Raw genomic sequence first — 14489 nt, forward strand, 5'->3', positions numbered from 1 at the left:
GGTTGAATTATCTTAAATGCTATGGAAAGGGGCTTCAATGCTTATTTTGTCTTTATGTTATGTATTATGTGGTCTAAGCTCTGAATTCTCCTTCACATCTTTCCTTGACCTCTTGACATTTGCCATCAAGGTCAAGGAAAAGCGTTATAGGACATGCAGTAGGACGTCATTTTTTTTGACTGCAGCCTAAATTTCTTATCTCAATTGCCTTTCTCACTTCAACACAGCCACTCCCTTGCCTGTCTATTTTAAGTTTATTTATTTTTGGACTATGGAAGAACACCCAAGAAGGGTGGAGGAAAAATCAGTGGTGAAACAAGGGGTACGAAAGTTGGTATAAACAATATGCAACAATCTCAGATTTGTGTGTGTGTGTGTGTGTGTGTGTGTGTGTGTGTGTGTGTGTGTGTGTGTGTGTGTGTGTGTGTGTGTGTGTGTGTGTTTTCTAGTGTGACACTAGCTGGTGAACTTTACCTGGGAACACTAGTCAGGTAGGTAAGCACATTGTGAAACTCTCTGTCCGTGATCTCTCCAAATGCAGGGAACTCTGGGAACACAATGATGGGGCTGCCGTTATCTCCTCTACCTCCTAGAAAACAGAAATAAAGAGAAACATTTACACACGAATATTCAGGAATTAGGTAAGAATGTGTCTTTGTGTATATCTCTCCGAGGACCAAAGCACTGAAAATATAGGACAGTGTAATATATGAAGCAGAGACATAACCATTTAAACTAATCATAGCTGTCATACTGTCACTGCCAATCAATCTGACAAGAACAACTGTCTTTGATTTATTACAGTTAGAATAAAGCAATAGAGTGCTGCGAGGAGGACACTGAGGCCACACGGGGGCACTGATGTTAAAGCTGAAGGTCTGATGACTGGAGACTGTACAGAAAACTGTCTGAATATCTATCATAACAAATGATAAAGTCTCATAATCCTCCATTTTACAACAAACAAACAAAACAAAAAAATAACAAAAATCAAGTGGATTAATATTGGATTCATATGAAATAGTTTAGCATCAGACAATACACACATGTAACTTGTAAAACTGTTTTTAAAAAGAGTTTGAAAAGATATGTAATGGAACAGAAGACCAGCCCAAATAGGACAGGTTTTCCTGCATATTAGCTGACCATATGACCAATATAATATATATTTTACTGTGCTTTTCAAGCTGTATCAAATGTTTTAATGACCACCATTTTAATGACATAATGTGGGTACTGTTGTCATTTTTGTTGTCATTAGTAGTTTTATTGTTGTGAATAATTTGTTGTTGTTGTTGTTGTTTGTTGTATTTGTTTTGTTCCCTTGTGCTTTTTAATAATTGTATCTTATGATAACTTCTACCTAGGCAGTGGCTGATGAGGATCTAAATAAATAAGTGGTTTGTCATAACTGTATTTTCCCAATACAGATAAATTGCTTATTTTGAAAAAGCTAAGATTTTGAAATAAGAAATGTTTCAATCTGTGGAAAAAGGAAGAATAAAGCACCTGATAAGTTTTAGCAGTTGATTAAATCGCACACCCCAACTAACCACAAATGTTAACCTTTAAGGACCTGGTTTCAATCTTATGCATTTGTCTTTGGTTCATGACTAAGAAAGCAACAAACAAAGATAATGTTTGGAAAGAATGTCCTTAGTAATTCATTTAAAACTTTTTTTAAATTTTACAAAAATCCAGCTAATCTGCTTCCTCTGGACTGTGTGGGGGTCGTCTGATCAGATCTAATCAACAGTGGCTTAGGAACCGTCATCAGATTCTGCTTTTAATATTGTTAAATCCTGATTGGTGCACTGAAGTTTGTGACATCACCTTTTATAGACAGAGCTCTGCCCACCTCAAACCACTGAAAAATTTACAGACAGACAGACAGACAGACGACTATTCAATGTGGAATAAAAAAATGACATTAAAAACTGATGAGAGACAGAGGTGAAGCACATCGCTACTGCCATGTTTGCACACAATGTTTGGTGTTGACACTGACGCATTCAATCTCACCTCTTACACACACACAACCACACACACACACACACACACAGACACACACACACACACACACACACACACACATAGACACACACACGCACACACTCCCTGTGTGGAACAGCTGCTCTGTCAGCGCATGTGAGTGGAATATCAATCTGTCTGCCTTTTCTTCTCTCATCACTATAGCAACAGCAAGTGCATGGTCATGGTTTCGACGTCTGCTCATATCTTTGTCTGCAAAATGGTTCCCAACTCTGCTGCCGCCACAAGGTCACCACAGAGACACAGAGCAGACAGCTCTTACAGTCCTCTGATGGATAAATAATAGATGTCACAGATATCTGGAAATATCTTTCAGAAAGACGCCTCAAATATGGTGAAAAGACTTCTGTGGAGACGAAAACATGTTTATGGTAAACTGGAAATGTAGACGCTAAGTAAATGAAATATGAATTAGGTTACGAAAGCAACAAGGAAGTGGGTATCAGGACAAAAACCTGACTAACAGTGAAGAGGAAGGAGGGAGGTGACATTTGCATAGCATCTCATAACTGCCAGGAAAAAGCCGTTTGTATCAACTGTTTAAATGTCAAGTAGAAGAGTTAAAATGTAGATGAGTCCTAGGAAGGCAGACATGAGACAGATGATTAGCAGTGTGTTAATGAAGGGATAAACATGACAGACAACAGATGAATTTAGTCAATAGAGACACTTAAGACAAAACAGAAACATAAATCCTCAAACAGACAGACACACCTGATATAGTTCAGAGTTGTGAAAAAAACATGAAGCACTTTCCTCTTCAGCTCTTTATTGCTTTTGCATTTTCTATATAAAAGCACTTACAGGGCTAGGGAGCTGTAATTCTGCATGCAAAATACAAATTCTGTTATTTTAAAAATTTAGGAGAGCCTCTTAGCATCTACAACTGAATAATGACAGTGCACTTCAGTTAAAATAGGATGGAGGCATAAAAATCCTGACGGGAAATGATGAGGAAAATGTAGAGGGGCAGCTAGCGACCAGAAAAGCCAGGGGATTAAAGGAAGGAAGTGTCACACAGCGACAGACACTATCCTGGAAACATGCTGTCACAAAGTGACAGACAGCAGAAGAATTGACTCAAGAGAAAAAAGGAACACAGACAGACAGAAAAAATAGAAGTGTCACCTGAGAGAAAGGCAAACTTCCTCTTGAGGTCAGGGGTGATGTCAGCAGCCCGGAGGGGACTACTGTCCAGCTGCATGATCTCATCTGGAGAAAAGACAGAAAGGCAAATATTAGTGACGTCAGAGCTAAAGATAAGAGGAGAGCCTCGGGTCTGTTAGTTATCAAGTCTCTTTATTTGCCATGTTTACAACCAGTCGCCAGGATAAATACGCTGGCAGTTAATGTTTCTGCAAACCACTGATACGTTCACAGCTGTAAACGTTATAGTACCATACTGACTGATTTGTACAAAATGCGTCATATATTATTCACATTACATGTTGATGACCTGTTTTTCATTTCAGGAGGTGGTGGAGTTACCACCACAGTCTGGCAATCCAGTCACCGCAGTTTGAGACTGTATTTCAACACCTGTAAGTGTGAAACCACTGGATATTTTTGACGAGGAACCACAGCGTTTCAATATTTGTAAGCGTGACACATCTGTATAATGTTAAGGAGCCCTCGGGGTAATTTCAAGCCGTGTTTGTGAAAAGCAAATATTATTGACAGAAAGTCTACACATCTTCAACCATCTTTGTGGCGACCAAAACAGGTATTTTAAGACAAATCATGATCTTTGCCTGACCCAAACCAAGTAGGTTTTTCGGCCTGAACCTAACCAGAGCATAAGCACAGTGTGTCACACCATAAAATTGAAAATTAAACACAAAGAAATGCAAAGTTTCAATATATATGTGATTTGCAATGCTTACACTACCAATATTTATTCTGCCAGTTGGGTTGTTATAACATAGGTGTCATTTGTCACTTCTCACACGCAACCAACCAATACAGGGAATATAAAGAGCTGCTTTTCCTTGCATATTATATAAAGGCAGGATTAAAATCTAAACACACATTTTCTAAGAAATATAACTGCATGGTGATCACTGGACCACTGGAGACTTGCCCACAGATCTGTTCTCTTGTAGATGATATACAGTATCGATAAAATAAAAGTTATTGCAGGTCTCACCACTCTACCTTCAGCCCCTCTCCATCCCCCATGGACACCCTTCATTAAAAGGATTAAAATAATCAGATTTAAGGTCCATTACTCCAACAGTAGTAGATGGAGATGCAGGTTATACCAGGGATCAAACTGGAAGTTTGGGTGACAGAGGGCAGGGGGGCATAAGTCGTCTAGCCAGTGACGTTTTGGCCAGACAGCTTTTTACCGTTAGCTATCATTACATGTTCATCACCATCATTACAACAAGTATATCTACATTGTGAAGCAGTCAGACAAATCATAGATATTTAATCTGAGAAATCTGTGAGACACAGCTGTGTCTGCCAGCTGCTGGGCCTCATGAATATGCACTGAACATACACAGTCTCCCTCCAATATACAGCGTACGCATTGATTTTTATTCAAGGAACTTTTCAATATTGCCTCTGTTGAATGAAAACCGACCGCAGTTCAGCTTGAAAATGAGAGCTGTGCGGCAAAGAGCAAAACAGATCAATACAGGAACAGTTGGCAAAGTGCAGCTCGTCTGCTGTGGGATTGTAATGATACTCCTCCGTGTTTACATCAGCTCAGAACGTACACATCCTATTATTTTACACTTAACAAGGTGGGTACAGTTCACTGTATGTTGTAAAAATGTGTCTGTTAACATTCGTGGCATCTCTATAAAGTTATTTGTCCTTGCAGAAAAATAAACATTCAAACATCTCACTCTTATTTCACTGGATTCCTGCAGCCGCCCACAACCAAAATAAACTCAACACACACATCATCTTCTTCTGTCCCAGGAGAAAACAAGATGTATGACATTTGTGCTGTTTCATCATGTTTCATTGAACTAAGCAGATGCCTGTTTTAAAAGTCGATGTCACAGTGAGACGTCTGAGGGAGATAAAGTCTGTGCGAAGCTACTGCGAAGTTAAGTAATTTTCAGTATCAAGCCTCGGGGCGTTTTTGTTTGCAAACATTTGTGTTCAAATGCCTTCTATCAGGGCAAATCAACAGAAGAAGGAGGCTACAACTTAAGACAGACCTGATGTGGTTCAGAGTCAAGAAAAACATGAAGCACTGGCCCCTTCAGTGCTTCAATTTATCTCCATTTTCTATTAAGAAGCACTTCTAGGACTGGAGAGCTGCAAAGCTTCTGCATGCAAAATCAAAATAATGTTATCTTATAAACCTACAAATCTAGCTTCCAAAACTGAATCATGATAATGAAAATAAAGGTGAAAAATACTAAGGAAAATGACAAGGAGGACCAGAAGAGCCAGGAGATTATCAGAAGTGAGTGGCTCACAGTGAGAGGCACTATCCTGTAAAGATGCTTTCAAACGTGCCCAAGTCACAGTCAAGAACAATATTGACTTTTCATCTTAGTCTGACTTTGTTTGCTCTGTTCTCCTGAGGCACACCAGACAGAATTACCACATCATTCCCACACTGGGAAATGTGTAGAGAGATTATATAAAGGTCAATTCTTTGTCGATAGTGTTTTACTTTATTATTTGTAAAGCCCATAAACATTATACAGTATATTAGGTTTGTATATACAGTAAGTTTAGGGCTAGCACTCCCACATTCTTCCCTTGCATTTTCATTTTTAGTCTGAAAAATGTAAGAAGAAATGTGTGAAAACATTGGACTGCTGCTCCTGGACTTTAAATATAATAAAAACTTAACAATCAGAGTCACTTCTTTCTTTTGTTTTGTCTGATTATAGTTTTCTGCTTTACTACTTTGGTAAACAATTCTCCAAAATCAATGAACAACTATACAAAACTACACACAGTCCGTCCCAACAACTTCCCCTGTGTGGAACCCTACCTGCTCTCTGACGTCTGGCTGAGTAGTGACATCAGGCCCAGACACCTAGTCTGGCTTCATACTCGGAGTATCACAAAAAATATCCATCAACATTATAAATGTTGTCCTGTCTCTATGGTATATGTATGTATGTATGTATGTATGTGATCCTGTCTGTCTGTCTCTTTACAGGCACAGCCCCTTCACTTGGAACCCTCCTCTGACTCCAGTTCAAACAAACTAAGGAGGCTTGCTGTTTGTCAATGAGACCTATCAGGTGACTTTTGGCCTGAGGGTATAAGTACTCTGACATTCATTGCCTGCTTTCCATCTCTCTCTCTCTCTCTCTCTCTCTCACACACACACACACACACACACACACACACACACACACACACTGTTTGGTTACGGGATTCGTTCAAGTGTGTCATCTTGGTCTGGCATTTTCAGTCTCCTCTCTATTTAAAACCTTTTCCCACTGAGACCAGCTGGTGCCATGACTGTTGGTTCAAAACAATCAAACATCAATCAAAGGATTTCAGCTAATCAGGGAACTTAAAGGACCATACCACTGTTTTTGAGTATGTAATTGACGACTTTACAGAACAATTCTATTATACTTCACTCACTGCTCTCCATAGAGCATGCCGTATGATTTCTTTTGATTGTTTTCCTACCTACCGATAAGCATATCAAACACCAATATGTACCAACTTAAATAGTCTGATAATTGCAGCATCAAATTACAGTACATTAATTAGGCAGATTATGTTCTAAAGCAACTTAGAGGAGACATATTAGGCCTTTTTGTCTTTTTACTTTCATTCGGTGTTCTTGTGCATGTAAAAGGTCATGAAAGTTAAAAAGGTCAAAGTCCGCACCAACAGAAGCTCCTCTCTCCCACAGAAAACACTGCTCCTAAAACGCCACGTCGGACCTTTAATTCTGTGACTTTGTGATAACACACTACATCACCATTTGCATAATTTGTGCCTAGCGGCTAGATTGGCACGTAAGACTTGATTTAGCACAGCTGCTCTGTTGTTGTTGGCGGTGCTGGCTCAGGCCTGTGTGAGCTGACCAATCAGAAGAGACTGGGTATTCAAGAGGGAGGGGACAGGAGCTAAAGCACAGTGTTTTCAGACAGAGGGGGAATCAAATCAGTAAGAAGAGCACAGACGAAACAGCATCAACATAAATCTCACGTGTGAAATGACAAAAACTCTTCCTGCAGGAGACCATCGCTTACAGTAAACACAGATCCAGAAAATAGGTGTTCAGGTCCTTTAAGTTTATGATATCTCTATGACAGATCAGTGACATCAAAACACCTTTGACATGTTTATAACATCACAAATACAAATACTTCTGTTCACTTGGCACCGAGGCTGATGCAAAGATTGAGGAACCATTCAAATACAATGATCAGTTACAGCAGTCTGTTTCCTCTTCTACTTTACTGGAAATGCTCCTGTTTGTGATGTGGCAAAGGTTGCACCAGTTCATCTGTTTAAAATTAAACACCTACCTGTAGCTGGACAAACATTATTGATCATAAAACCTCATGGATTTTTTGTCTTTGGAAAAATGATCTGACCATAGAGCCAAATCAGGGAACAGTCTCATTTTATATCAGCCTTCTGCTCTATTGATTGGATACTACTTCCACTGACATCTGCATTTAACAGATATTGATTAGGGACAAATGATTGATATCAGATGTTATTGGAGACACAGCGTCCTTTTCCTCTTTTCTTTTAATTTCACCTCAAGCAAGGGTGTGTGCTGTACTTAACAGAAGTCAGACAAGTGGACGTGAGACTAGATAAGCCCGAGGACACAGAGCTACAACAGTCCACCCATCTGCAAAGCGCACACAGGCACTCACACGCTCCTCGTGGAATCAAGTTCACACAGAAACCTCCGTCAGTTTCCTCTTTCTGACCCAGCCTCGGCCACACCTTGCCCCCAGCAACTCCCACACATATCAAATCAAAACCGCCCCCCAACCCAGGCCAGCAATGGCGGCACTTTGTTTTCACATAGAGGCTATTCTGTTACAGAAAAATCCCCCCTGCAACCTGGGAGTTTCAGTCACTTTTTGGGCAAATTTTCCTCCTTTCTTCAAACTAGTTTCATTGCTTCCTTCCAAACTTCCATTCAGCGTTCACACAGTGTTATACAATCGTTAGCAGCTCCTCAGGCCATTAAAAGAGAGGGGATGAGCCAGTTTCAGATACTAGTGTATTTCTCACAAAAGAAAACAGTGAAACCACCCTTTTCCGATCTCATCTGCAAGTATCGATGTGTCACTAGGATCTTATAAAAGAAAAAACAGCGATGTGTATGTTAAAAAAAAACTATTATGTTTTATCGTCTCTGAGGTGGTCTAAATAAAACTCCTATAACGTACATTGACACAGCAAACAGAATCCAAAACATGAAAACAGGAATTATGAAGCCTGTCGGGCTCAAATGACTTGTTGTTTACTTTACTCATATTTGACTTCATTCTACTGCATGGTAGATAATTAGAAGATAGCAAAGTATTTGCTGTTTTAACTTAGCAGTATAAATGACAAATGGAAAGCTTATCTTTCCCTCCTATACAAACAACAATAATTGAATTAAAGTTCTTTTTTTGCTCTGTCAATAAGAAAATACACACCCTGAACAAACATAACAACGTCCCAACATTCCCTACATACACACATGTAAACACACACACACACACACACACACACACACACATACACACCACCTGCTGGATGAGACGCTAATGTTCTTTAAAAGGCTTAACGATGGAGATTAGTGTCCACTCACGCTCACGTTTGTGGGCGACGAGTCAAACGTTAGTGGGTCAGAGTCACACACCTGGACTGCCTGCCACTACTGACACAGATTAAAGCAGACTAGAGCGGAAGCCTGAAACCCGGGTTCAACAGGCCACAAAGAGACGACCAAAACAAAATGTAAACTGTAGAAGAAGCTGTTTATTAGCTTGTTAATGATTCAGAAACTCCTTTAGAAACTCCCAAAGTTTCTTCCAAGTGCTAAACTGTTTTTCTTTTCTGGTTTTGAAAATATGTTATTGTCCAAATATTGGATGGTTCAGAGTTGGGGGGGGAGGCAGGGGCAAACATGGACACCCACAAACAGAGAGATGGGGGAGGGCAACAAGTGGGGATAAGGGGCTTACAGTCATGATCATGGAGGGGGAGCGAGACAGAGACGGAGCACTAAAGAGGGCTGAGCAGTGACAGATAATATCTGAGGGGTGAGAGGGTTCAGAGGGGGGTTAAAGGGTGGTGATTAAGGTGATGTAATGGTTAACAATAGGGCTCCAATTAAAGATTATTTTCATGATTGATTAATCTGCAGTTTATGATTAAACATTTATTCCAGTGGTCTTTAGTCCCAGTTCTCAGGGACCCCTGTCCTGCATGTTTTAGATGTTTCCCTGCCAACACACCTGATTCAAATGAGGGCTCATTAATAGGCTTCAGCAGAGCAGGGAAACAGCTGAAACATGCAGGACAGGGGCCCCCGAGGACCAGGTACTGAAGAACACTGGTTTAGTCTATGAAATAAAAAAATTGTGCGAATGTTATTACAGTTTCCCAGAGCCCCAAATGACATATTCAAATTGATTCTTTTGTCCAACCAGCAGTCTAAAAGCCAAACTTTTCTTTGACTATTATAAATGACAGACACGCAGCAAATTTAAGAAGGCGGAGCCAACAAATGTTTGACATTTCTGCCAGAAAAATTACGAATAGTTGTCAACTAGTTTTCTATTGATCGACTTATCTCATTAACAAATGTGCTGGTCTTTATTAATGCAATAAAGAAATGAATGTTGTTTGTATTCAGAAACAAAACACAAGTTAGAAAATGGTAATCATCACTCTGTACAAATTAATAAAAAGCTAGAATTGTTTTCTTTCTTCTGTTCTACCTCAGCCATTCAAAACCGTTTCAAGGACATAAATACATACTGGTTGTTCTGTCTGATTACAGTATGTAAACACGACAGAACACATATGGACACAGACCATCTAATGCCTTCTTCTCCTTCTTCTACTTGAAGTAGATTTTACTGAGAAACAACAGGCATCGGTTAAAAACTGAACACCTGAACTGACTTAATATATTTCAGTGACAACAAAGACACAAGTAGCAAATGCAGCGTTCTCACAATGCACATAACACTTAGTAGGAGCAGAGATAGAGGACAGGTAAACTCAAACAGAAGCGGGCAGGTGGAAGATGTGGCATTACAATAACAGAGCTAATGTGTGGTCAACGTAAAACACGGGTAACTCGTTATTATATCTGTGATACAAAAAACATGAGAGAACATGATAAAAAAAAAAGCTGACACCTACCACGCAGCCAGCGGCAGCAGCAAATAAATCTGTAGTATCTTTCCACCTCCTCCAGAGAGATCCGTACGTGAACCCCACTCTCCTCTATTGGCATCAAACACACATCCAACGCTCCTTCCCTCTCTTCCTCTTCAGTCTGAACGTCCACCTCTTCTCCTCTTTCTGCTTCAGTCTCTCCATTCTCCGCTGACCCTGACTCAGCCTCCATCTCTCCTTCCTCTTGAGTTTGACTCCCTCCATATCCTCCAGGACTTAGTCCTCCCTCTCTCTGCTCATCACTAGAAAACAGAGAATCTCCTGTAATCACAAGCCAGTCCAGCTCCTCTCTGTCACTCATCAGCGCTGAGTCCACTTCCACGCAAAACCCAGAGTCCAACTCGACCTCAACATCATCTTCCATCAAGCAGCCTGAATCTGCCATCTCCTCTCCTCCCATCCTGCTGTCCCAGTCACTCCTCTCCAGCTGCACTTGTTCCATGCAGCTCTGCAGAAGGTATCACGGTAACAACTTCCTTCTCATTCTGACTCCACCTTTCACCAGCCACTCACTCTCTGTCAGGCTGCAGGTGCTCTACAGCCTGCAGCTCGTCACTCAGTAACTGTGGGGACTTCCTATTACAACCTCGGGTTACCTTCCCTCTAGACAAAAGCTACAGTGTAGCGCTCGACCCCACCCTCCCTACCTGTATCCCTCCCCTTAAAGGATACCTGATTTGAACAGCAACCTGCTAATAGTCTGACCTCTGAAATAGATCCAGTTCTGACTCTGTAAGACTCAGTAACAGTAAAAAGTCACACATAATCAGTTATGTCATGCCATGTTGTGTCACAGTTAGGTAGGAACTGCAGCTCCCAGCGCTCATTTACCTACGCCAACAAAGCTCCGGCTCCTCGCCTGCCTTATCTCAGGAGATGTGGACCAAAAGTACAAAGCCTCCATTCTGACCAGCCCATTCAAACACTGCACTGCATCCCCATTTAACCATTCAGAGACTATATCCATTCAAAGCCCCTATTCTTGTTTACACCACTCAAAAGAGCCCATTCTTACAAACTTAGTGAAAGACTCAATTCTAATGAGACCTCTCAAAGAAAGACACTGTGTCTTAACAGAATGTGGCGATTTAGATTCCATTTCAATGAGTTGTATACAAGATATAACTGAGCCAACACATGCTGATAGACACCATTCTGTCTCCTAATTCAGCCATTATCTGGTTCAGTGTGCTAAAAGGTTCGACCAAGAGAAGTTGATTGTGTTAAGTGTGTGTACATGTATGCTGTGTGCACGGGTATGAAGGCTTTCATTTGCATGTGTGTGTGTTCAGTGTGGGTGGGGCTTTAAACACACTTGTCTATGACCAAGGGCATGCACGAGGTTATCAGTGTCATAAACCTTGAGAGATAAACACGAGAGCCATTAGGGTCACAGAAGTGCACAGCTCAGATTGAACAAGAGGGTCAAACAAAGGGACAGGGCGGTGATCAACTCGCAGTCTGAGACTAATTGAGAGATGCTGATTCATCTGGTTTTCACATAAAGCCAGCGAGTGAGTACAACGACTGAAAGCAACCACTGCATCAGCTATACTTTACCTCTAACTCAGAAATTCTGAAGTATCCGAGTGTAAACCAGCACAATATGCCAAAAAAACCAAAGGCCAACTACACTGTACGTTTTCAAATTTAAGTTATATGAGCTCAAAAAAATTTAACAACCTAAAATCACTAATCTACTTTATTTGGTTATTTTAAGGTGATCAGAGTCCTCAGTTTTTTTTTAAATTAAAATCACATTGTCAGATTTTACAGTGTACTAATCAAAGTTTATTAACTGCTCTTATGTAGCACTACAGCATATGTTAACAAAAACATTGCATGAAGCCTTTCGTTGCTATGTGTAATCTACTTAATTGACTCAAGTGATGTCACTTGAGTTAGTGTCAGTTGGGGCTGAAGATTATGTGTTCGCAAATGATGAACATCTGAAGGAGTGGAGTTGGAAAGAAATTCATTTACAAGCGGCTAGTGGCTCGAGGCTACATTAGCCGCTACTAGACTCACCTGGACTAGACTCACACCTGAATACCGGACCAGTTGTATTGTGGGTAAAATAGGCGTTAGTTTTGACAAGGAAGAAGAATGTATGGAATAAAACATAAAATATCCCTGGGCCGGCTTTAGCGATTTTGATCCTTTTTTACAGACGTCCATTATGAGCTCGACAAAGCTAAAATGCTAAATCAGTATTAAAGATTCCCTCTACTGATCTAAATTGTATTCTCTTCTGTGTTTATGACTTGAGATCTGGTGAATAAAGGGCTTTGCCAGGATAATCTTTCTAAATTTTCTTTCTCATGTGTGAAACGAAGTAGGAAAAAAAAGTTTTGTCAGGATCACCAGGAAAAAAAATCCTCACTTGGCCCTCAAGTCTTCCGTAATTTACGCATACCTCAAAATAAGTTAATGGAGTTTTCTACATCACACTTGTGTATGCTGAATATTGGACCAGGATTGGCTTCCAAACTATTTGTGATGTCACAAATCATGCTCATAGGCCCGCCTCTAAAAATCAGATTTCAGATCAGATTGAGCACAGAGAAAATTTACACGTTGAGCTTTGAATGTGAAAACAGTCTTCTAGTGTCGAACTGTGCACATACATCATTCTGTTCACAGTGAAGCTCAAACATTCAACTGTAGGAACAAGAAGAAAGACACATTTCTGACTGGAGGGGGACTTTAAGTACGTGTTAAGAGCTAGCAGATCGCTTTTAAGTGTGCTCAATTCCCTCTTCATGATGGTGCTTGTCTCTGCCAACTCCAACATAAACAGTGTTAAGGGCGTTGATCCCTCTACTGGCTTCCCACCTACAAACACTGTCAAGTGCGTCAATGCAAGTCCTGAAGTCAAGTCAGTTTGTTTACACAGCTCCAAATCACTAGTTTGTCACTTTGCAATCTGTATAGAACATACTCTGTTTGCTTACAATTTCTCAATTCAATAAAGAAAATCCCCCAAGAAAACCTTTTAATCCTTAGGAAGAGTGAATCCTCAGCCAACACAGACCGACAGAGGTAAAACACATGTCATACAGAGTGCAGCAGTAGGTTGGAAGAGTCAAAATATTGCAACATGACACACCTGGTTCTGACAGTTTCACAAACTGGTGTAATGGCATCAAGACAACACTTACTACAAACTAACTATCGTCTGAAAACAGCTCAAAAAAAGATTCCTTCTTTCAGAGATTTTACTGCTCAGTGGCCTCACTAGCCTGTAAAACCAAACAACTGTTAGATCAACAACATAGTTCCTCTCCTGTATGAGTCTACCTCGTGGCTAATGACTAAAACAGAGCTGGGAAGAAATGAGAACTTCCCTGAAACCACAGAGCTCGAGGTACAGACAAGTAGAGCAGACAAGAACAACATGTACATAATGTATGTGCAGTCAATGCATGCTAAAACATACTGCACTATACGCAGACACACATACGCACTTACAATCCATAACTGCCAGGCACAGTAATACATACGCAATGACGTTCATCCAGGAACAGGCCAAACATAAATATCTGAGGACGACCTTGGAGAGAGATGAGGCTGCCTCATCAACATTAAGGAAAGGTTTTCACACACATGGTATCAGCAAGCTTAAGCAATACACAGAGACACAAAGTCACAAAGCATTTCTGGACAGAAAAATACACAACGAGAAACAAAAAAGTGCCATCTGTACATCTCCTGACTCACGTGAATTAAGTGGAACCATCGGCATCCCACTATCCCATTGAGAAGCTCTCCTCCTGGCTTTCCTCACCATGCTTTCCTCCCTGTGTGTTACTGTGACCTGCTAAAGTCCTTTTCTACGCAGTGGCACAAGCCAAGGTCCCAAAGTGGCCACAGTCTAGCTGAAAGGACACCGACTTGAAAACTCAGCAGCTTTAATCAGCACTTCTCACTCCTTTGCACCAACTCGTCTGCTGGTGAGCTGCTGCGTGCTGCAGTTTCTGCATTTGCTGAAGAATCTGTGAGTGCTGCAGAAAAATATCAGTGCAGCTGCAGAGAGCTGTATGTTGCAAACCGAGGCGGCCGTTTGA

General features: G+C 40.7%; 1 protein-coding gene across 1 annotated transcript in view; it reads right to left on the reverse strand.

Annotated features, from left to right (window-relative positions):
• Nucleotides 1-14198, reverse strand: part of mcf2lb (mcf.2 cell line derived transforming sequence-like b) — a 39076-nt gene extending 24878 nt beyond the window's left edge. Inside the window, exons 1-3 of the mRNA XM_073473508.1 lie at nucleotides 14143-14198; nucleotides 3181-3264; nucleotides 475-589 (exon numbers count right to left, since the gene is read on the reverse strand). Of these exons, the coding sequence (XP_073329609.1) occupies nucleotides 475-589; nucleotides 3181-3264; nucleotides 14143-14167 (224 nt within the window). The 5' untranslated portion in view covers nucleotides 14168-14198. The remainder of the gene's footprint in view (nucleotides 1-474; nucleotides 590-3180; nucleotides 3265-14142) is intronic.
• Between the last annotated feature and the right edge of the window lie 291 nt (nucleotides 14199-14489).

Source organism: Pagrus major, chromosome 9 (genome assembly GCF_040436345.1).
Source record: "Pagrus major chromosome 9, Pma_NU_1.0".
Lineage (NCBI taxonomy): Eukaryota > Metazoa > Chordata > Actinopteri > Spariformes > Sparidae > Pagrus > Pagrus major.